This window comes from Zootoca vivipara, chromosome 3, assembly GCF_963506605.1.
Source record: "Zootoca vivipara chromosome 3, rZooViv1.1, whole genome shotgun sequence".
NCBI lineage: Eukaryota > Metazoa > Chordata > Lepidosauria > Squamata > Lacertidae > Zootoca > Zootoca vivipara.
The window spans coordinates 6,119,866-6,145,171 of record NC_083278.1 but is presented as its reverse complement, the minus strand read 5'-3'; the positions used below and the strand labels follow the sequence as shown (position 1 = coordinate 6,145,171).

Genomic DNA, 25,306 nt, shown 5'->3' with positions numbered 1-25,306 from the left:
GGGGAAGCATGGCTCATAGCCATTGCTATCCAAAGATGATGGATGGAACAGGCAACAGAGCTTGCTGACTAAACCTCAGTTGGTGGCCAGAGTTATCCGGGGAGAATCCTACCTCAATATTCTTTATCCTAAACAAAACTGAAAAGATCTGTTGTGATACCATTGCTGCCGGGTCATTGCCATTAAGATAACTTTATTGTTTTTGTCTGGGTCAAATATCCCAGGCTGTGACTCCACAGGACCACCTCTTAACATGTGTACTCACTTAATTTAACATGAAAAGCTCTGTTCTCTGAGACTTCTGGAAAAAGAAAATACATTGGTGGTTATTTCCCCCACCCAGTTTGTGCTAAGAGCTCAGTGTAAATAACGTTATGATGAGTTTATATTTTTAAAAGTTCTTAACTTGCCATGTACACATGGTTCTGCATTTCCTTCTTCCGGAAGGGGAAATGAGCCTGCTTTCATGTGATTAGCAAGCAGAGGGATTTGCGAAAGTGACAGCTGTATAAATGTAGCTCGTGAAACCTTTGCATTGTCAGATGCGTTTGAATTCTGCTGGATCAGAAGGAGCAGCACAGCAATGGAACCCGAGCGAGAACCCAGGCGTATCAGGGAAGGATATCTCGTCAAGAAGGTACGTGGGAACCATTTTGGACAAAAGCTGTGGGAGGGAAATGCTTGATCTGAGCAAACTGGAATGACGAGCTCACTATTCAGAGCTATAACTCTCAGGCAGAAGGACAGGACATTTACATAGAACATAAAAGCCTCTGTAATATTTCCAGGGGTCAGCAAACTTTTTCAGCAGGGAGCCGGTCCACTGTCCCTCAGACCTTGTGGGGGGGGGGCAGACTATATTTTGGAAAAACAACAACGAATGGATTCCTATGCCCCACAAATAACTCAGAGATTCATTTTAAATTAAAATCACACATTCTACTCATATAAAAACACCAGGCAGGCCCCACAAATAACCCAGAGATCCTTTTTTTTTTAAAGGACACATTCTACTCATGTAAAAACATGCTGATTCCCGGACCATCCGTGGGCCGGATTTAGAAGGCAATTGGGCCGGATCCGGCCCCCGGGCCTTAGTTTGCCTACCCATGTTTTAGAATGTTTGAAATATAGAAGAGTGCCTTTTGTTTTCTGTGAGCATGCAATGGCAAGCGGGGTAGGGGGACAGAATAGACATGTCTCTTCCATGATAGCTCAGTTGGTAGAGCATGAGACACTTGATCTCAGAGTTGTGGGTTCAAGCCCCATGTTGGGCAAAAGATTCCTGCAATTTCAGGGGGTTGGACTAGATGACCCTTGTGATCCCTTCCAATGCTACAATTCTATGATTCTACGTATGAAATTATGCCTGTTGTGGAGAAATTGGATAGAGAGACATCATAATCCAAGAAGATGGGTTAGCCAAAAAAGTTGGCATCAGCTGGTGAAGGGCAGGCATTAAGTACAAATAATAAATATTTATTTGATGCTGCTGGATGAGACTACAGAAGACAGTGAACTTAAAGCAAATGATCTTTCTCCCCAAGCCAACGAGAATCCCCCGGGGTAATTGACACCCACATCCCATAGCCCAAGATTGATGGAATGTTTGATGAGTAGGAAAACCCTGCAAGGAAGTGCCCAGACCACAAGACCAACTAAGACAGCTAGGGAGGAACCAAAATAGGCTTCTTGTGTGCTGATAAGGCTGTTCTGTTGGGGAATTCTAAGTGCCACAAACAAGAACAAAAGAATTGGTGCTTCATCTTTGCCTAAAGTTTATTTTGAACATTTATACCCTACTTTTCTGGGACAATTCATATGAATTAAAAACAAACCTAACAAGAGAACAGCAGTGTCATAACACAGTGTTATAAACACCGTTATCAACAGCAGACAAAAGACACATCAAAGGCTCAAATAAAAAAATGCCCACTGGAATGAATTAGTCTTAAAAGCAGGAGAAGGCTTTTCATAGGCTATTCCATAGTTTAGGTGCCACAACTGAAAAGACCTTATCACTTTAGCTGGTGAAGGGGAAACCAGACAGGCCTCAGAATCAAGCAGATTCATATGGAAGGGAGTGATTTCTGAGATGTGCCGGTCTGAGGCCTCAGGTCTAGGGGTAGAATGTGGCCCCCCAAGCATCTCTGTCTGGCCCTTGGGACTCTCTCCAGGCCACTGCCCTCACCAGCCATACTCCACATGCTTTTGCCTACTTCTGACTTTTACATGGCTAGAATGTAGTCAGCTATACAAAGGTAAGAGATGCATTTAGGGAATACACAAAGCAAAACACAGCCATTCTTCCAGATTCACACTTCTCTGAATTTTGCCACTTCCCTAGCCAAGAAATACATGAGGGTTAAATGTGGATAAAAAATACATATATCAATAATATTAACATACAAAAATGTATTATATTCAGGGAGGGTGTTTTGCAAAAAATAATAATGTGTTAGCAATTCCACATTAAAAAAAAATTGTTTATTGGGAGAAATTTGCACTAAAATGTGAGCAAGTCTTCATGAGAATTTAGAAAGATAAATGTTTGCAAATGTTTAGAAAGATAAATGTTTGCAAATTTGTGCAGAAATGACCTGAACTTAAGTTGGAAAAATGAGAACCCAAATCGATAGATCTCCAGTCTGCTCTGCTCACTTTTACCTCCAGCCCCACCCAATTTGGGTTTCTGTCCCCAGTAACAATGCCCCCCCCAGTGCATCAAATTGAACCTTAAGGCATGACAGGCTGGGGCTGGGTTCTGACAACAGATGGGGCTTTCTCATCTGGGGCATGCTGGCCCTGGGCTTGACTTGCCAGCAGAATATATGTGGTACAACTCTCAGCGTTCAACAGGTGGGGCAGCTGTGAGCACCCATTGTGTTTAGGCATGTGGTGTAACAGACTCTAAGGAAAGGAGAAGTGGTATTTTGGGGAAGTTGCCCAGAGGCCACACTTCTAGTTTTCTATCTCTTCCCCTCCTAAAAAAAAGAAAAGAAAAGAAGTATTATTAATTTGAGAATAATATTCAGGGAACTTCTGTCTTGGCTATGTTCTTTGATTGATTGAAGGAGTTGGCAACAATGGGTTAAAACAAAAGCACATTGTGTGTGGGGGGGGGATGTTTATAGATGCAAAAGAGGACAGGTCTCTTGCTTCTTTACTAATTGCATAATATAGCTCTGCTTCTATATAATGATTTAAGTTACAGGAGCTCTGTCCTCTTTTTCATCTGACTACAGAGTCTAGGGCTTGCTGATCAGAAGGTCGGCGGTTCGAATCCCTACAACGGGGTGAGCTCCCGTTGCTCGGTCCCAGCTCCTGCCCACCTAGCAGTTCGAAAGCACATCTAAGTGCAAGTAGATAAATAGGTACCGCTCTGGCGGGAAGGTAAATGGCGTTTCCGTGTGCTGCTCTGGTTCGCCAGAAGCAGCTTTGTCATGCTGGCCACATGACCCGGAAGCTGTCTGCGGACAAACGCCGGCTCCCTCGGCCTATAGAGCGAGATGAGTGCCGCAACCCCAGAGTCGGACACGACTGGACATGATGGTCAGGGGCCCCTTTACCTTTACCTTTTAACCTAGTATACCATAGGAAGTGAAACCAATTCCTCCCTCCCCTACATGAACTCAGTTTGGGTTCCAGGCGTTGAGATTTCCAAAGCCAAACTTCTTCCAGCTTTCCTTAGAAATAGTACTGCAAGCTCCAGGCATGCATGCTGGGTAGAGAAAGCCCTAGTCATTTGATTATCAGTTCTAGAGAACACAGCTTGTCTCTCATGTACACCACAAGCTCTGAAGCCTTATAAGCTCTTCAGAAATGAAAGCTCCCATTAATTATTATTTCCAAGCCAGACCCCACAAGTCTCTTTTGGGATGGTGCACAATGCATATCAGGATAGAACTTTAGGAGCAGTTCCGAAGAAGAGATTTTGTGCCCACGATTTCAATGTAGAAAATCAGATTCTACATGAAATAGGACAAAATTGCCATTATAAGCCATAAGGTATCGCAGAAGGCAGCAACGATTCTCTGGCCTTCATGCACAACGAACGGATATCCCATACATGTAAGAAGTCCTACGATCTTACTATTGATCTATCTAGTTCAGTATTGTTGACACTGATCAACAGCTCTCCACGACTTTAGTCCTTTCCAGCCCTACCTGGACACCCCAGGGATTAATGGGAAACCTATTGTGTGCAAAGCATACAGTATGCTCTGAACTGCAACCCTTCCCCTTTCATGGAACCCCTAACCAGGCCCAGCACCAGCTTGCAGCACCTTCAGGCAGTCATCAGACGCAGCATCGTCTGAGTCACTGTGGGAGATCTGAAATGGCAGCTGCCTTGCCTTGCTCATGGTGCTGCTGCTGAAGCAAAAAGTTGCCTGTCAGCTAATATACACTGCTTTGCCAAGATGTGCCCTCAAATCTCCAGTTGTCTCTGACCCTAACCAGGGCCGGCCTAGTGGTTTGCATTGTGAAGCCTTACGATATGAATAGGTAACAACAGCAAGCTAGGGGGAAAAGCAATCGACGGTATATAATGGACCTCTAAGGGACGCGGGTGGTGCTGTGGTCTAAACCACAGAGCCTAGGACTTGCCGATCAGAAGATCGGCAGTTCGAACCCCTGAGACGGGGTGAGCTCCTGTTGTTCGCTCCCAGCTCCTGCCCACCTAGCAGTTCGAAAGTACGTCAAGTGCAAGTAGATAAATAGGTACCGCTCTGGCGGGAAGGTAAACAGCGTTTCTGTGAGCTGCTCTAGTTCTCCAGAAGCGGCTTTGTCATGCTGGCCACATGACCCAGAAGCTATACGCTGGCTCCCTCGGCCAGCAAAGTGATATGAGTGCCGCAACCCCAGAGTCGTTTGCGACTGGACATGATGGTCAGGGGCCCCTTTACCTTTACCTTTAATGGACCTCTAAAGCTATAACCCTTTACTGAGTTACTTGGGACTCAAGGAAGCTCAGTGTAAGTCTGTGGGCTGTAAATCTGAGTAGATGTGTGTGACCAGAGGGCAGAATCTCAGACCCAGGGTTGAATGCAACCTCTCTACTAGTCCTCAGAATTGCACTACATGTCACAAACAGCATACATATTGTAACGAAAGAGAACGCTTCTCGCTTTCCCACGGGACAGCACCTTGTGGTTTTCTCAGTTTCTTCAGTTGAGAAGTGCTGGGGCGTCTCCCCAAGCTTGCAGGGAATTATATGATTTGCCTGTTAAGTTTTGCATCTTGATCTCATGTGATGTGACCATAATTGTACTGTGGTGAGGGCAAGGCACTCTGTGCATGCTCTGAGGCACTTTCCTGAATGGTTATGTCACATGTTTCAGGGCGTTGCCCTGGTACTGAAAACGGATTCTGAGCTCAACTTTTACAGTGAGCACAGCAACAAGCAGAGCCCTTTGTGTTCACATAACACCTTCTATCCAAAGCGACTTTCCTTTTCTTTTTCTTTCTAATATGTTTTTTATTAAAAGTGCATAATGTGTCTCTGTTTCCAATCACAGAGTCCTTCATGCAGCTCAGTTACATTCAGTGTGACATTACTGTCCAATGTAAATGAGCAGTCATCATTCAAAGGCAGTCACGCTGGTCCCTGAGCCTTAAAGCGCCCTCTCTGCCCCTTCCGCTTTTTCTCCTTTCTGCCTCCCATCCCATCCCTTGGAGCAACCTTGACCTCAGCAAGCAATGACATCCTTCTGTAATGTGTACAGAGCTTCTGAACTGAGGCAACATTATGCCTCCAAACCACAATTGAATCAAATAATTCAGGAACCCCAATATGGGCAGCAATTAATTAAAGCTTTATGGGTCTGGTTTTAGACACCTTTTCAATTGCTTTATGTTGCAATGCAATCCTGCTGGCCACTACTTACAGGTACACAATAGAGCATATATATGTTATTTTCCTAATCACAAATTACCAGTCTCTGTCTAATAATCAGGGGCATCTTGTTTTTAAAACCCTGTCCTAAAGCCATATAGCTGAACATGCCTGTTTACTTAATATATCGGTATGATAGTTTTTGCTTCTTGGAGAAACCTCAAAACAGCCAGTATAGTGTGAGAATTAGGTAACCAAGCTAGCTGCTTCACACTTTATACAGAACTGCGAAATTGCAAGTCACCACTAAATGCTGTTCCAACCTAACCACTGTTCCATAATGCTCAGCACTCCTTTTCCCCCCAACCCCTTGCTCCCCTATTATTTTTCAGACTACTGCAGAGATCCCATGGCATTTGATACAAAAATTATATTGTCTAAGGTGTTTGAATATTGGGTCAGTCCAATTCCTCTCCCAGTTCTAGGAATAGGCACAATTTACTTATTTAATTTGCATCTTGCTCTTCTTCCCAGAGGAGCCCACTGCAGCAAACATCAACATTTTTTAAGAGTAAGGCATTATTCCAGTGGCAGCTGAAAAAAAGGAAGAGGGGACTTATGCAGGAGCCCAAACCTCTCTGTTGTGTCTGTGCCTGCTGTATTTGTACTCCTTTCATTTCATTGAAAGGTGGAATACACACCTAAGGGCAGATCAACCCCATATATTCAAAGCACATTTGTTGCACCTTTAAGGCATCAGCATTAAAGGTCAGCATTTTTATTTTTATTTCAGCATCCATGTCAGCCCTTGTGAAAAGATAACTGCCCAATGGTTCCTAAGCAGTTATCTTTTCACAAGGGCTGACATTGATGCTGAAATCCAGCATCGCCTGAGCTCTGCGAGTGCGGCTTTCTCCCGATTGAAGTGCAGAGTGTGTGAGGACCGGGACATTCGCAGGGAAACCAAAATGCTTGTTCACAAAGCTTTTGTACTACCAACCTTACTGCATGCTTGTGAAACATGGACCACTTATAAATGCCATCTCCGACTCCTTGAAAGAATCCACCAAAATTTTTTTTACACATCACTTAGGAAGACAGGCGAACTAATACCAGTGTACTGGAAGCAGGGCCGTCTCAAGCATGCCGGGTGCCCTGGCGCTGTGGTGCGGAGATTGCTCCGGCGCTCCCGGCCCACCCTGTTTCTTGCCGCGGCTGGTGGGTGGGCGCTGCGCGCTGCGTGGCACTCCCCTGCCGGCCGGGCGCCCTGGCCCCCCGCGCCACCCAGCCTACCCCTAGAGCCGGCCCTGACTGGAAGATGCAAAGATCACCAGTGTCAAAGCAATTATTCTTTCAACATCAACTTTGTTAGACTGGTCATGTTGCTCAGATGCCTGATTATTGTATTCCAAGGCAACTACTCTACAGATATTCCGAACTTAAAAATGGAAAGTGTAATGCTGGTGGTCAACAAAAGAGGGTTAAAGATTCTCTCAAGGCAAATCTTTTTTAAAAAATGTAGTACCGTATAAACACTGACAATTGGGAAACACTGGCCTGCAAGCGCTCCACTTGGAGAACAGCCTTTACCAAAGGTGTCATGCTCAAACTCAGGACGAAAGGGAGAAACATACTAAGAGGAAGACACACTGTGGAAGGACATGTTGATCCAGAATTGGCCTCCACAGTCACTTACGGACTCACTGTTAAAACCGTGTTCGTGGAATACCATCTTACTCGGATATGAGTGATCGCCAAAGAAGAAGCTTGGGCACCATTGGGTTCCATGATAGAAGAAAGGAAGGATCTAAATGTATGGGTGGGGGAATGAATAAATAACCCCAATACTGTATGTTACATTGTTTTTAGAATCTCCTTGTGTCTTTGGGGATTGATAGGTGCCTGACATGTTTTGGGTAAATAAGGATTTATTTGGATTCAACTTCATTAAAAATGCTTTCATTGGCATTGTCACAGGATGCATAGATAATTTTGTCTTAAACTTGTTTGCATACAGGGTAGCATGTTTAACACCTGGAAACCTATGTGGGTAGTCTTGTTAGAAGACGGAATCGAATACTTTAAGAAGAAGACAGACAACAGCCCTAAAGGAATGATTCCTCTGAAGGGAAGCACCTTTACAAGTCCCTGCCAGGATTTTGGTAAAAGGATGGTGAGTATGCATGTCTTCTGAAGTACACCGAAGAAAGCAGGCGGGAAGGTGGGGGGTTTAAGCTATGGATTCGGTTTTTTCCTCTGTAGTTAAGATATTGTCGGATCGTGCTGGCTGCAGAAGCTGATACTAGCCTTCCCAGTGTTTAGAAAGGATACCATGCAAATTCAGCCCATCAAAATGCTAAGACAGGGTGGGGAACCAGATGATGTTGGACTCAAACACCTATCAGTTTCAGCCTGCTTAGCCAACGGTCAGGGATGATGGTAGTCTACCAACACCTGGAAAGCTGTTGGGTTCCCCAGCCCTGTTCTAAGAAAACAATGCTGGTTGTTTCCTTTCTACGGGCTTATTCACACCTCCATTTGCCCTGCCTCTTTCCTCTGGGGTAACCCAGTCAGAACAAGTAGCCTTTGGGTTTTTCATGGATTGCTGTTCCAATTTTGTGGTGGGACAATGACAAAATCACTTGGACCTGTGCCTAGAAAGATGGGAAAAGCAGAAAACCAAAGCATGGGATGATCAGAAGGGTGGACGAGCCCTTGCTTGACAGATTTTTATTGTTATGGGAATTTACATGAAACAGAGTTATTTAGGTCCAGCATGCATCTCGACTATACTTTGACAGTGCAGTTCTTCACACAGATAAAGAACTGGGGACTCTTGATATTGTAGAGAGAAAGTTTCTCTGTCGCCGAAAAACTCACATATCTGAGTAAGGGGCAGTAGGAATTGTTAGCTGGAACTAATGCTCCTTCAGTTAGGAGAAACAGCAGTCTGAGCATGTAACTGTTGCTGAACTGTGTGGGACCATTTCTTTCCAAATCAATATGTACAAGATCAGACTGTGCTAGTCTTCCAAGATTGGGACAAATGGATTCAATGCCTTTCTCAGATATCCGTCTGGGCAGAGAAGTCAGAAAGATGATTAGACCATTGCAGTTTTCCCAGAAAGGGCAACATGAGTGCAATAGTTTTAAATAGTTAGTCCTACTTTGGAAGGCATGCATGTGATCCCAAGCCCCTTTCAGCTCAAACTGTTGTATCCAGAATAAACCCCTTAAAATTAATGAACCTAAGCAAGTCATCTCCATTAACTTCAATGGGTCTACTCTGACCACTCCTTGGATACAACCCTATTTTCTTCAAGAGTGTGTGGATTGTGCTAATTCCCTAGCCTAAGATGAATTAGATACTCAGCTTTTGCTATGTTGTGTCTTTGTGATAAACAATAAATCAGCATGAATGTTTCCTCGTTATTTCAGTATTGCAGGATCAAACCAAGGTTGCAGGTTTGATGGGACAGCTGCATATTCTTGCAATGCAGGGGGTTAGAGATGATCCTCAGAATCCTTTCCAACTCTACAATTCTATGATTCTAAGAGGAGATAATGGTGCAAAAATTCTATCCTGTTCCATACCACTTTACAGTTCTTTCCCAGCTTGACCAGTTTAAGCAGTTTATATTGCTTATTTTAGGCTGCAATCCTATACATACCTACCTGGGCATATGCACCGTTGAACTTGGTAGGAATTACTTCTGAGTAGGCAAATGCATGCTTGTTCTGTTAGTTGCTTGTTAATATAAGCTGTGCTACCACATATATCTAACCTGCGCACACACTTACCTTTAGAGAAAATTTGAAGCATATTATTTCTCTCAAAGAATTCTGAGCATTGTAATTTGCTCTTCAAAGAGTTATAATTCCAAGCAACACTTAGCAAACTACAGCGCCCAGAATTCTTTGAAGGGGAAAATGTGCTTTAAAGGTCTAGGGTGCATGCAGCCCTTATGCAATGGGCAAGTGTAAATCATTATGAAATGGTTCTCTTCCAGTTTGTCATGAAGCTCACTACTGCCAAGCAACAGGACCACTTCTTCCAAGCCTCTCATCTCGAGGACAGAGATGTCTGGGTAAAAGACATCAAGAAGGCCATTAAGTGCATTGCGGGAGGTCAACGATTTTCTAGGAAATCTACCAGGAAGTCTATTAAGCTTCCGACAACCATCAACCTGGGGTTTGTTAAAATAGACTTCTTCAAAGTAATATTTAAAAGGCAGGAACATATCCTCTTGTTTACGGAGGAGCTAATTACGCATAAATGTGATGCTATGATTTTAAAAAAGAAAAGAAAAGCAGCCTTGAGAGATGGAAAATGTGGGCTGGAGAAGTGATGGGAAGGTAGAGGAGTGCTTCATCCTTTCCCCACCTCTCCCTTCCCCCCAATCACCTATCCCAGTTGTTTATCCTCCAATGGAGCCTGTAAAAAAATACATATTAAAATTGTGAGTAGAGAAAGGATTAAACACACACACATCCTCTTCTCCAAATTCCCATCTCTCAAAGCTGTTTTTTAAAAAAAATATATTTAAAGGATGTGTGTGTGTGTGTGGAGCTATTTTAATGGCATTCACACTTGGGTTCTAGTCATCTGGTTTTATTTAGTCATCATTTCTTTGCTTTTCTGTGACAGTAGCTATTGGGCAGATATGTAGGTCTCAGTCATTGTTATAAAGTGAAGCTTTGTTTCCCCTATTTCCAAAACACACAAGAAACTCAGAACCTGACTAGAAAAAGGCACTGAGATTACAAAAGTTTAAAATGTTAATTGACAGAAGAGGAAGTCCACTTGCAATTTGACTTTCACTTAGATTAAGTGAAGATAAGAACAGCTGGCTCAGTCCAAAAGCCTATATATAGCCCAGCATCCTGTTCTTACAACGGCCAAGTAGATATGTGTGTTGAAAACCCACAAGCAGGACATGAGTAGACCAACACTTTTCCCCACTTGTGGTTCTCAGCAGCTGGCAGTTAGAGCCATCCTGCCCATAGCTGCCAAGTTTTCCCTTTTCTCACGAGGAAGCCTATTCAGCATAAGGGAATTTCCCTTAAAAAAAGGGATAACTTGGCAGCTATGATCCTGCCTCTGAAAGGGGAAATATATGCTATGAATTTGTCTAACATCTTTGTAAAGCCATTCAAGTTGGTGGCCATCACAACATTTTGTAGAAGCAAAAAGTCCAGTCTTTGAGGGAAGATATATTGTGCAAGAGCTCCAAATCAACTTTAATTGTACGACCTGAATTTGCTGGAATGTGATTGAATCCCACCTGGAAATAGTGACAGCCTGGAAGCACCCTGTGTTTAGACTTATGTCTCTACGATTAACTCAGCTGTGTAGCATGGACAAAAGCTTTCATGGAAAGGCCACTTATTAGTTGTCTAAGTAATAAAAGCACAAGGTGAGCCTCCTTAAAGGATGTAGGCATTTCCTATGCCTGCCTAAGGCAGGGGTAGGCAACCTAAGGCCCATGGGCCACAAGTGGCCCACAGGGGTCGTTTAACTGGGCCCCCGAGCCGCCCCTGAACTGAGCCGCCTGCTCGGTGAGTCCCCGTGTGCTGCGCTAAACCGGCACAGTGTGGTGCGGGGACTCACTTCCATGGTGCTGGAAATCGCATCTGCGCGTGCGCAGACGCTGAAAATCACATCTGCGTAGACACCGAAAATTGTGGGCGCACGTTCATGCATGTGCAATCCAGCCCACGGAGAGATTTCCGCTGGAGTGAACTGGCCCAAGGCGAGGTAAACCTTGCCAACCCCTGGCTTAAGACATCTTTTCCCTGTCTGCTACATTGTCAAGTGGGTCTGGTACAGTGGTACCTTGACTTACGAAGACGATTCGTTCCACGGCGCTCTTCGTAAGTCGAAGTCTTCGGTTGTCGAAGCGCCCGTTCTGCGCATGCACGAAGCACGATTTTGCGCTTCTGCACAGGTGCAGGATGCGCGCGGGGCGAAAAGACTTCCGGGACTGTTGACTTCATCAGTCGAAACCTTTGGAAGTCGAGTCTTTCAGATGTCGAGGTACCACTGTAATTGCCTTGTAAATATGTTTTGTACTGCCAGCTGGGTGAGTGGTGAAGCAAGCCCATCGCCACTTCATAACACATTGGACTCAAACCGTATGCTTAAGTGATGATTCAGGTTTCACCAAATAAGGTAGAATGAAATGCCTTCTTGCCGGTCAGGCTAATGGTCCATTAAAACGATACCAGCTACCCTGACAGTCAAAAGCTCCCAATCAGGTGTTGCTTTCTCAGCCCTAGATGACAGTCTTCCTATTACACAGAAAATATGTGCTCCACTCTGAGTTATCTGCAGTCCCCCCCCCCGGCGTCATCCTTGAGGGGGGTGACATCACCGTACCACCCCCCTGGGACGCTTGCCACAGACGGCGCCCTCCTGAGATGCTCGTCCCGCCCCACGAGTGGCTAGCCCCTCCCCGGGTGCACAGCATGTGCCAGAGCAGCTAGCTCTGCCTCTGTCTGCAGTGAGTGGCCTCATGAAAATGGTGGTTTTAAAACAGCCATCTTGGATGCCCCTATATGATGTGCTCTTTTTGGTTTGTTCATCTGTATAGAAGCTCCCCAAAGAACACACCTGGTGCTATATTAGTGGGTCATTAAGGACTGGAGTTTGCAGAGTCCCTTTGATGCATTTGCAGAAGGAATTTAAACCCCAAAGAGCCAAATCAAGCATTGTTTCCTAATTCTGCCTCACTTCTCTCACTGCACAGTGAACTGTATCTCTCAATGAAAGACCCCGACAAAGGGATACGAGAAATGAAGCTGGAAAAAGACAAGAAAATTTTCAATCACTGCTTTACAGGTAAAGAGCTCTTCTTTTTCCCTTTAAAAAAAAATGCTCCGTTGAGTAAAACAGGTGCTAGAAAATGGAGTCGCGACAGGAAGCAGTTTGATTGGAGGACAATGTCAGTTGCCATTCCAAAATAGTTGAACCTGCCAGTTCCTGAGAAAAATGTCCTATAGATATTGGACCATTTCCCCTCTCAATGCTGCCATATTCTGTCCAATATCTATAGGACATTTTTCTCAGGAACTGGCAGGTTCAACTATTTTGGAATGGCAACTGATGCTCATGGTCAAGGCTTTCCGATGAAGTGGGCTTGAGTTTTGAAAGCTAATACCACAGCAAATTTGTTAGTATTTAATGTGGACTGGACACAGCCCTAAATACTTCATATATTTTACATACTCACTGGCAATTGGAATATTTTGCAGAGCCTGGCTCAAACCAAGTCCAGATATAGTCACCGCTGGCTTCATATTTCCAAACTGTAATTGCAATTTGAATTTGAATTTAATTGAGAACATATCTCTTTGATTTGCTTAACTACTTGCAGTCTGCAGTACTTCATTTTGTGCCTTTCTGCTCACACACCTTGGTTGATTTCCTTGCCCTTAGGTAGTTGTGTGGTTGATTGGCTCCTGTCAAACAACTCTATCAGGAATCGCCAAGAGGGTCAAATGTTGGCATCTGCCCTGTTGAACGAAGGTTATTTTCAGCCTGCTGGAGATATATCCAAGAGTGCAGTTGAGGGCCTGTCAGAAACTTCCTTCCTTGACCACGAAGACGCCTATTACTATTTTGTAAGTAGCAATGCATGACACTTCTTTGTGGGATCGGCAGAGGTGGGGGGGGCACGGGAACCCTAGAAAATATAGCTTTTCAGACTGACTGCAATATGAGGGTCTCATCTAATGCAGTCTCTGAGGGTAGGTGTATACTGTATATATGTGCATGTGTGTTGAAATATATGTCCATGTATATTTCCTGGTACTACACATAGAATCCCCATTGACTTTTTTCTCAGGGTATATACTCCACATGGCTTAATACAGATTAACCACCTTTCATGACTGCAGTTGGTGAGATCAGAGCTGAAAGGTGGTGTCTTTGGTGCAAACATCTTCAAATGTTGATGCTACCTGATTGGCCTCCAAAGTTTCAGGATTCATCTAATTTTACCTTCAACCAGAATCCTTTCTTCTGTTTTTAAAGTGGATGTGTTAGTTATGCAGTAACAAGGATTGACTTTGACTGTTACAGAATTGCAGTATTGGTTTGTTTTTCCCTCAGCTGCCACAATTTATTTAATACAATGTCTTGGATACTTAGATTTATATCTCTCTGCTTCCCAGCCTTTAATCTATTGCAAAGCATTTGGGAGGAAGAGTGACTTGGCATTCCTCTGCTTCAGCAGAAGCAACAGAGCAAAGCAGCGTTCCTCCGAAAGCTAGTGACTATGAATCACTGAAGTGTAAGAGCTGGCCTCAGTTAGCTGTCATTTCATAGGATTCCTTGTGTTCTTCTGTAAAGTAAAGGTAAAGGGACCCCTGACCATTAGGTCCAGCAAGTAGATAAATAGGTACCGCTCCAAGCGGGAAGCTAAACAGTGTTTCCGTGCGCTGCTCTGGTTCGCCAGAAGCGGCTTTGTCATGCTGGCCACATGACCTGGAAGCTGTACGCCGGCTCCCTTGGCCAATAACGCAAGATGAGCGCCGCAACCCCAGAGTCGGTCATGACTGGACCTAATGGTCAGGGGTCCCTTTACCTTTACCTTTACGCTGAGTATAACTAATATTGGACAGAACCCAATGAGTGGGAATCAACAGAGTTGTTGCATGCATAGAATGTGGTCTGTTAATGCAATGGGTCTCCCTGATGGATCAAGAGGAGAGGTGGAAGCTGCCAGCCCAAGAAGATGACAGCTTAGAGCCCAGAGCCTGGGGGTGGGGACTGAGGAGCAGTCAGCAGAAGGGATGAGCTGGGAACTGATAGAAACAGGAGACCTGAGTGATCAAGGATGCAGAGACAGTCCCAGTCCTACAGACTCTCTTCCCCCTCTGACCCCTTGCTCCAGGAGGGTCCTGTGCCAAACAGACCCAGAGGAGGACCTCACCCCCTCAACGCAGCCTTCGTCTACTTGGGAGGAACCCAGAGGGAGAGGCTAGAGGGGAAGGGCATACCTATAGCTTAGTTTTGGCAATGCCTTCTTTGAGTTAAGATGAAACAGGGACATTGATGTATTGCTGGTGAGTTGCTGTTGTCATTTTGCTAATAGTAAGCAAATTTCATTCCGTGCCTTCTGTATATGTGTCTACCCTGTGGATGACCTGGCTCCTTGACAGCTCCTTGACACCCCCCTCTCCTCCCCCCCTCTAATCTGCTCTGGAAAGTAAGGGGAGCCCTCAGAACAGGTTGTGTGTGAGTGGGGGCAGGAAAGAGGGGAAAGTCCCATTGCATGAGTGGAACTCATTCCCCATGTCCATACTCTACTTACAGTGGCACTGCAATGAATTCTATAAAACCAGATCTTAGATTTTGGTACATCCATCCTAATGAGTTTGAGGTTCTACTTTTACCACTAAATGGGTGGAAGAGGGAATGAACCTTCTCTTTCCCCTCTTACTTCCCCCTGTTCCACTGCTTGAAGACTTTTGGTATTGGAGCTTGTGGCGTGGATTTAAGCAATGAAGCGTGGGAAAGTAAGGAGTAGGTACATTGTACTTCATCCCCTGTGTGCTTCATTTCATGACGAAAGTGCTTTATAACCAGTGCACAACTAGTTTGGCCTTAAGACTGGCCTTCTCAGTCTTCTGCATACTGTACATGATTATCTAGATTGCCAACTTCATTCGCCAATGCTGTCTAAGGGAATGCTAGTTGCATAGCTGTTGGCAAGCTCCCACATAATCAGTCCTGAGATTCTACAACTCTAGCTGGCAACTTTTTAAAGAAAGAAAAACAAACACATGCCATATTTTGTTGCTGAACAATTTTGGTTGTGCCATCTGACTCACTCCTCCACGACAAGGGCTTCCCTATATTAGGCACTCTAAATTTCTTTTTCGTAGAATGCAGATGAAGACAAGAGTTATTTAACCCTCCCTTGATCCCACCCCACCCTGCTCCAGTGTGACCAGCGACAGGAAGAAAGAACACTCCCCATATTCTGCATTTCGGTTGCTCAATCCATTTTCCTCAGATATTGGCTTGTGTGCACAAGAAAGCATGGCAAGAACTTTCTCTGAGCCTCTGCTGATCACATTGGAGAGGAAGTAACTTAAAATGCTGTTTGCCATGAAGGAAAAAGGAATTTGGTGCATAAATCTTAGTCTCTAATCCAGGTACAAGAGTGACAAATAAAGTGGGATCCCCACGTTGGGATAGAGGAGAGATTGAGCTCACAGCCTATTTGTTTCTCTATTCTATAATAAAACATATTTTGGAAGCTTTGGAAAGTTCAGCAGAGATGCTGACATTATTTGCTATCTGATTTAGAAATGTTTTTAACCTTCATTGCAAAGCAATGAATCTAGAGTAACTCTTTCAGGTGACATTAGCAACGTGGTTCTTGTTCTTTCCTTAAAACAGGCAGACAGTGGATTCTTCAGTGAAGGGAATTCCAGCGACGATGATGGGATTTTCAAGGAAGAATTCAGAGGCACAGTGATCAAACAGGGATGCTTACTGAAACAGGTTGGTATAGACTTTGTTTGCTGTGATGGCTCAGAAAAGCAGTCGATATAGTGCAGAAATATAAACCTTCTTAGGAAAACTGCCTATGCTGAGACCTCTCTTGACTCTCATAGCTGTGCTGTGTAGCGGTAACATCCTGTGTTGTGTTGCTCAGTGGCAATCAGCTAGTGAAACAGGGCGTCCTTCAAATCCACCAGGGGGGGGGATGTGACAATGGATCTGGTTTTGCCCAATTCCAACAGAATTGCAACACTGCCGTCACGCACGGGGCATCAAAGATTTTATAACCATGTGACTCACTGAGCTTGTCACTTGCTTCATGCAACCCTAAGAAGAAATTGCAGCACCGAGAGGAAATGACCACAGACTGAATCCATGGTAGAACTTTGGCCATAAATTTTGAGGCACTTTCAGGAATATAAGTGGCACAGTATCCAAAATGTGAAGGGAAAATGAATTCTAAATGTTGTATTTTCTTTCTAGTACTTTAGAGACATTCTTCAGTCTGAATTATTTCAAGAGATACTGAGTTTCATAAGGAAGCAAAAGTACCACTTTTTAAAAGGGTTTGTATTTGGAGTTACTCAAGCAAACGCTTTTAAGAGGCTTTTTGGATGCAAGCATTGGTGCAAGAAAAGCTTGCATTATAGCTAGTTTGAGGCTGAACAATATTGCCTAAGGTCTACAACTGACCTGTAAAAGCTGTTGCCACAGGTCTTTCATTCCTTCTTGCATTTTATTGGATTGCAAATTGAATTCTGTGGAAGGCAAATTGTAATAAAATATAAGAAATAAAGGAAGCAATGAAAACAGTAAGAGATCGTACAGCATCTAGCACATCACATTGCAATTGCTGCAACAGGCAGAAATAATCATTAAGTGGTGATTAGCAATTTTCAAATGGTTCATGGGGAAAATAGTTTAGAGCAGTACCGGTAGTTGCCAAACTACCGTGTTTCCCCCTTTTTAAGACACCGTCTTATTACTTTTTTTTCTCAAAAAACCACAGGGTGGCTTATTTTTGGTGGGATGTCTTACTGGTACCGGTATTTTTATTACGAGTCTGAGGGAAGGGAGGTGTGTGCGTCCCTGGTGCAGCCCTCTCTCCCCGGCCCTGGGATGTTCGCGAAGGGCTGCTCTCTCTCTCCTCCAAGGTGGGGACTCACTTAATAGCAATCTGCTACACTGGAGCTTCTTAAATCTAAACCAGTATAATGGAATCTATCTGTGTGATACAGTCCTAGCAGTAGCCTATACCTAAAGCAAGTAAGGATCTCTACCAGCCAGCTGCCCAAGACTGCAAGACTGTCTGAAGTTCCAACAACATAGCACTTTGCAGTGCTATCACTGATAGCAAAGAAGCTACCTGCTGAGAACAAAGAAGCCAGCTAAGCAGCAATTAAGATTGCTGACTTGGTAAATGGTAGCAATTGAGAAGCAATTGAGCCAGCGAGGTGAGGAAGCACGTGTTGTTAGGACCGGCAGTTTAACTTTTGTGTAAAGCAGCGTTTAGCAGCTCCTTTTAGCAGCTCGCAAACAGCGAAGGAAAAAGTCCTTAATAAATAAATAAAAGTCCCCAAGGCAAGGACTGCGATCCAGACTACTTACAAATCCTTAAAGGGGCAGCTCCACAGACAACCAAGCAGCATAAGGTAGAAAGAAAACTGCAGCAGGATTTTTAAAAGGCTGCTTTATGCCCGGTAAAAGCAATGAGACAACAATCAGACACGGGAGATTCCCGTTAAGAGGAAATCAACGTGCATTGAATGGAAGGGAATTTAGGGAAAGGTGGGGGGAAGCGAGAGGTGGGCTGTGTGTGTGTGTGTGTGTGAGAGAGAGAGAGAGAGAGAGAGAGAGAGAGACGCAGGGGGGGGGGAGAGAGACAGACGCGCGCACGGAGGTCTCTCCCTAAAAGGGAAAACAGCCTTTGCATTCTTCAATCGCCCCTCTTTTCTTCCTCGTGCCTTCATCTCCTCCCCACCCCACTTTTCTCCCCTTCACCAAGTAGAGCTTACACAGCTTGGCTAAAAAAATTATTTTTGGATCTTTTTATTTAAAAAAATGCTCTCAGAAACGGGGAAGAGAAATCACAAGGCTTCGGCAGCCAGCAGCTACGGCTGTTCGGTGCATTTTTACAAGCTTTTAAAGGAAATACGTGTCTGTGGAGCGACAGCAAAATGGGGAGAGATTTTTAAGGGGGGAGTTGGCTGGCAGGAGGGGGGTTATTGCTAGTGGGTGAAGGGTCTATCAGTATGTCTTATTTTCGGGGTATGGCTTGTATCGCGCAATTGCTTAGAAATCCTGCTATGGCTTATATAATGACTACGTCTTAAAAAAGGGGAAACACGGTATAATGCCTATTTCTCACCCAAGAAAGTACCAGCAGCCTTTTGAAAATGAAGATATGTGGTGATTGGTTTTAGAGGTCAATTTTAATTGCAGTGGGAATTCTATTGAAGGGTGACATAAAATAAAACAAAACAAACTTTTAGGGTCTTGATTGCAGCAAAAGCAGCAGAACTCCAGCAAAACCCATGGATACTCTGCTCCTGACATTCCTGGGATGCAGCCAGGGGATTTTTTGAGCAGGAATGTACCTTTTTAAAATTAAATATATATATTTTTTGCCCGGGGGAGGGGAGAGCTGGAACAGATATACACCCAATGCCTGAGCCAAAAATCCACCTATATCTGTAATCAATAAAGTTGTGGCCATTTCTAATCCAGATCACTGTCTGCTTGAGTTTATTAATAATATCTTACTTTTAGCCACTGCCCAGGGGGTGGGGGGTGGGGAGAGAGGTGTCACAATGTGACTGGATCTGCAATAAACAAACAAACTTCTTGGTGAGTTTCCCCACCTCCATCCCCCCCCCCCCAGAAAAAAAGCATTAGGTGCAGCTATCACAACATTCTCGCTTAGCTACCACAGCGTTCTTCAGTTCTGTTTTTGGGATTTGTTATTGCAATGCAGAAAATGAAAGTCATACATTCATTACACTTATTTAGGGGCACCGGAGGAAAAACTGGAAAGTACGAAAGTTTGTCCTGAGAGAAGACCCTGCCTACATGCATTACTACGATCCTGCAGGGGTAAGCCCATTTTCTGTGGTTTTGCTGGAGCACGTTCCGAAGGACATTTGATATGAAACCCACCTTCAGAATCATGTGTTTGAATGGCAGGATATTGTTTATGTGAATTGTGTTCAGTTGCTGGGACCTCTCCTCTTGATAAAAAAAAGTATTTTTCTTTTTTAAAAATATTTATTTTATTGAACAAGAAAAACCTTAAAATACATTCCATGCCGAGATACATTACATACATTCCATAAATTATAAAGATTATAAAGAATTGAAATAGAAAGGGGGGGGGCAAAAGAACAGAACAAAAAGAAAAAAGAAAAAAGGAATTAAAAGAAATAAAAGTATAAGTAGAAAAAGAATAGACTTCCAACTAAACCCATTGTACTATTTTACGTTTAAGCTATTATTTACACAGTTTCCTAAAGTTGTTTCTCTTCATCTTAAACCTGACGTTTTCCGACAATTACATTATATTACATGGCTCATTCAATATCTGCCAGGAAGCTTTTATTGTTAGAGTATCCTTTGAGCTATTCCTTAATTATTATCCATTCCTTATTAACTTCTTGTGTTGAGTTTCCTCTCACTGTTCCCGTTCTCCTTGCTTATTGTAAGTACTCTATCAATTTGAATTGTCACTCAATCTTTAAGGGATAATTTCACTTTTCCAATTTCTTGCTATTAGAATCCTTGCTGCTGTATCTTCAGGGCTCTATATTCTAATATATTTTATCAACCTATTTATAGGCCACCTTTCAGGGCATAACCCCACATAAGGAAACTTATGTGTAATAAAAACGCAATACAATGCAAAGTGGAACAAAATCTAAATGGCAGCAGTACGATGGTTATTTAAAACATGGGCTAGTTAAAATAGGGTTGCCATATTCCAAAAGTTAAATTTCAGACAAAGTTGTTGAGTCTTTTGGGGTTTTTTAAAGGTCAAAGTTGTTGAGTTCTTTTTGGGAACATCTCCACACAAAAAGGAAGAGGTTTGAGGGCTTTTCTTGGAATTTTTATGGATTTGAAAAATGATACTTCTCCCCACCATACGTCTGGGTTTCCCAGACATTTTGCTAATTCGGCAAAAATCCACCTGGACACCATTCTGCTGGCTGATTCCTGGACAAGTCCGGGAAAATCCGGGCATATGGTAGCCCTAAGTTAAAATAACTGAATAAAATAACTAAATAGATTTATGCAGCCAAAAAAGCTGTATGTTCTAAAACAGCCCTCTAGCTTAATCACATTTACTAAATAAAGGGGAAGTATCCCAATTTTTTGGTGTGTGCAGTGCACCAATTTCAGAAAGCCTTTGTCAAATGAGCTTCAGTCAGCAAAGTGGCTCCCATCCCCCAACTTTTGTGGCTTGTTCTGTTGTTCTAGCACAGTTTTTCTTCCATCTGTTATGACCCTCCTGCCAATACACTGAGTTCTAATGTTATGTGCCAGAGAGAGAGGGGGGGAAAACCCTGTTCGTTATTTCCACATGGAAATAACAATGTCAATAACTCCCGGTGAAACCTACTTTCCTTCACCTTTCTTCTACACTGAAGAACCCCAATTTTCTGGTTTTACTCCTCGATTGCCTATAGCCTGTGTCAAAACACACACACACACACACACACACACACACACACAGCCAGCCATAGCCATAGCCATAGCCATAGCCATGTCCATCTCATTCCAAAATGAGTTTTTAACCAAGATAAGAGACTCAGGTTCTTCATGATTTCCTCCTAGATGACACCATAGCCTGTATATAAACACACACACACTGATGGCCATAATAATTTCTATTGTGTTGGTTTCAGCTGGAAGTGAAAATGGTTTCCAGAATGAGTTTTGCTTTTGAATCATTTCAGGGGGAAGAGCCACTTGGAGCCATTCATTTGAGGGGTTGTGTGGTGACAGCGGTTGAAGATGCCCCAGATGGTAAGACTGTCCCTCATGCCATGCATGTTAATCCCTCATTCTAAGAAGTCTTTGCAACACTTCTGGTGGTGCCACTAGACATGGCTTTCTTTCTTTCTTTCTTTCTTTCTTTCTTTCTTTCTTTCTTTCTTTCTTTCTTTCTTTCTTTCTTTCTTTCTTTCTTTCTTTCTTTGGAAGTCTCCAGTCCTCTTAGAAAGAAAGTTGTGAAGCAAAATGTGCCGATACCTTCTAAGAGATTTCTGTGAAACGAGAGTGGTATGGCTGCCTTGTAGATTTCTCCTGGTACTGAGGAATGCTGTCTCTTGGTTTTAGACAGCAACAGCATCCGTCAGGAAGAGCAGTGTATAGCTGACTTTCCATCATATGCATAAGATTGTCAAGGGAAGGGCCATCTTAACCATAGGTGCAAGGGGTGCGGGACACCTGGGGGCCAGACTCTCAGGGGCACGAGGTCGAGAGTCTAGGGCCCGAGAGATGGAGTCCAGGGAAGAGCCCGTCCACTGGTTGGAGCGCCGCGACGGGCTCTTCTGCTGCGGGCGGCTCTGCACTGTGAGTTTGGGGGTGAGCAAGCCAGCGAGGTGCTGAGGCAGCCAGCCAGCTCCGCCCTCCTGCGCGCCTGGGATTGGCATAGGGCCGTGGAGAGGCCTGCCCAGCGCACACTGCTTACAGCATGAGGCGCCTGGCTTTGCTCAGTCGCCGACGCCTCGGGCTGGTTTGTTGCGCTGGGCTCCTTATGTTTCCTGTTTTCTTTTCTTGAGCAGAGATAAGTGTGGTCTCAGCACCCTAAAAAAGGCTGACAACAACTCTGGGCAACCTGGGGGGGGGGGGCGCCAGGCGGATCTTTCCACCTCGGCGCCGCATATGCTTAAGACGGCCCTGGTCAAGGGGCGGTTGCCACTCTAGTTTTGTGTTATACCACATCCCCTCTGTGTCAGCCATTTTGTGATGGGCAGCCCCAACACGCTTTCAAAATTCAAAATTGAATTTTGGTGGTCTAAAAAGATTGGTGACCCCTGCTTCTTAACATATTCAAGGCCTGGAAGCAAATGGCTCAGACACTCAGTTTTGTTGATTCCCAAACTGGGGCAGTCACATGAAAAAAATCAGCATCTCCCTCTTAATATGTCAATTAGATAGAATTATCATTGAATGTGAGCTGAACTGAATGTTTTCCCCCATCTCTATTTCCTTGTCATAAAGGCATTTTGATCTGTTCATGTTTGCTTAAATCTGACTGCAGGTAAACCCAGTATTGGCTAGAATTTTCTTGTGATTTATTCTGTCTTTTCAATATCAGTATTCAATATCCATGCATGCCTAAACAGAGCATGAGAGAGGCTTAAAAAAGGGGTGGGAACAACGACCACAATTTCTGACCATTAGTGGTGGCTCAGGCTCAAGTTAGAGTCCAACCATGCTGGGTCACTGGCTTAGCTAACCATGATGCTGTTAGATATGACTCCCAATTTCAAATGAAAAACAGGCTTATATACGGTATGTATGTAGTGCTGACTTTCTACGTGGAAATTGGAAGAATTTCAATTGTGTTTGCAACAGTCGTGTGAAAATGGAAGAGGCCATTGAGCCAGAAGAACTGAAACTGCTCCCAGACTCCTTTGCTCACAGTCTTCTTTCTCTCACACTTAGGCAAGAAAAACGATGTTGGGGGGAACCTGTTTGAAATCATTACCGCAAACGAGGTCCACTACGTCTTGCAAGCAGCCACCTCGACAGAACGTACAGAATGGATCAAGGCCGTTCAAGTGGTTTCCAGGACTGGAAAGTGAAGAAAGATAAACTCTAGCAAAATACTAGTGCCTCTTGTTCAAAGGGTTTCCCCACACAACTGGCTAACTGTAGCCTTGTTCTCGTTCACGGATACCAGGGTGGTTATAACTCTGAAACTTTTATTTGACAATAACCTGTCTTAGAATTAGCACAGTATTTCATATGCTTGTTCGCTTTCTATACCTCCCCGTTATCCAAAACAGGATCATTTGGCCTTGTCACAACAGTCTGTAAAGTTTTCTCATGTACCACCAAGTAAAGTAGAGCTACTTTAAAGCAGATGCATGACTAAGAGTTACATAACCCTTATGATTTCTGCATATAGTAGTGGTTTGGGGGGAATTGTTTCTAAAATGAGTTTTGTATTTTAAAAAAACCCTAATCCTCTTCACATATATGTGTGCCTGTAAGAAGACCCAACTGAAATAAATGGAGTTCTATTTGATCTAATAGTATTAGAACTACAGCTAATGTCATGGATATATATATATATATATACACAGTGGTACCTCTACTTATGAATAACTCTACTTACGAATGTTTCTACTTATGAATGGAGCTCCATCCGCCATCTTGGATGCGGTTTAGATAGGATTTTTTCTACTTACGAATTTTTAGATAGGGTTGCTTCTACTTACGAATTTTTTCAACTTATGAATGTGCGTTCGGAACGCATTAAATTCGTAATTAGATGTACCACTGTATGTATATATATGTATATATATGTGTGTGTGTGTATATATATGTGTGTGTGTGTGTGTGTGTGTGTGTGTGTATATATATATATATATATATATATATATATATATATATATATGAAAAATGAACAAACTTGCTTTTCTGTCTGTTTCTTTCTTTCTTTGATGAGCCAATGAGAAGAATGATGAGGATTATTATTTTTAAAATACATACATATACTGTATAAAAATACACACACACTGTCTCACCCACACCCACATCCACACAGCCAGCACTACTGTGGTCATTAAACAGGCCACGAGTATGGCTTGTAACTTTAACCCAAAGCTGTAACCCAAAGTTATAATGGGGAACTAGAGCTGGCCCAAGACACCTTGCTTCCTGAGGTGAACCAGAAAATGCACCCCACCCAGAACTGTAGTTTGTCAAGGGTGTTGGGTTAGAGCATAGATAGGAATATCAGGCTCATGGAGTCTTTTTTACTTTATTTATACTTATGCATCATACAATTAAACACAAAAAAACCCAAATCATACAAATAAACAGAATAAAGCCAGAAATATAGATACAAACATAATGACATGAACTGCAGTCAAAAATATAAGCACTATACTCTCCTAAGAAAAAGGAAAAAGAGAAAAGAAAAAGAAGAAAATAAAAAATAAAAATAAAAAGGTGACTTCTAACTAACTCCATGTGGTTCTTTACTTCTCATATCTCTGATGATTAAATTTTGGAGAATCATTCTAATTACCTGTGAGGTTTTTATTCTAAGCCAGGGGTCAGCACACTTTTTCAGCAGCGGGCCGGTCCACTGTCCCTCAGACCTTGTGGGGGGGTCAGACTATTTTTTTGGGGGGGGGGAATGAACGAATTCCTATGCCCCACGAATAACCCACACATGCATTTATACTAAAAGCACACATTCTACTCATGTAAAAACACCAGGCAGACCCCACAAATAACTCAGAGATGCATCTATATATATATAAATGTAAAAAGGGCATGTGGGTTGGTGTCCACTTTTCTCCGAAACCACTTGACCGATTGTGTTCAAATTTGGACACAACGTCACATGCGAATACGCGAATATGAGAAGGATCTTATACAGTTTACTTAGAAAGATGTCACACCTGAGGCAAGTAAAGCAGGTAAAACCCACAAAACTCAGACGGGGATGCTGGGAGCAAAGGAGAGGTTGCAAAACAGTGCCCTCTAGCGATGGCTACACTGGTACTGCACCTAGGAAAGCTTTCCTCTCCACAACAGCTTGGCTTGGCTTTGCAGACTGGGCCGAGTAGAGGTGGGGGCTCGCCTGGGTGGGGGATGGGGGAGGACGAGGCAGGATAGGTCATGAGTCGGGACAGGGTGGGGCCAAACACAGGGATGAGCCGAGGGTGGGGGGAGGAGGGGGCGGGATAGGTCATGGGTCGAGACAGCCTGTGGCC

At 43.6% G+C, this 25,306-nt stretch overlaps 1 protein-coding gene across 1 annotated transcript; it reads left to right on the top strand.

Annotated features, from left to right (window-relative positions):
* Positions 1 to 492: 492 nt before the first annotated feature.
* Positions 493 to 24,556, top strand: PLEK (pleckstrin). The gene is made up of 9 exons (XM_035110292.2): positions 493 to 637; positions 7,854 to 8,009; positions 9,847 to 10,028; positions 12,586 to 12,677; positions 13,275 to 13,459; positions 16,248 to 16,352; positions 19,362 to 19,445; positions 21,302 to 21,371; positions 23,019 to 24,556. The coding sequence occupies exons 1-9, from the start codon at positions 584 to 586 to the stop codon at positions 23,156 to 23,158; spliced, it is 1,068 nt and encodes a 355-aa protein (XP_034966183.1). The 5' UTR covers positions 493 to 583; the 3' UTR covers positions 23,159 to 24,556.
* The last annotated feature ends 750 nt before the right edge of the window (positions 24,557 to 25,306 follow it).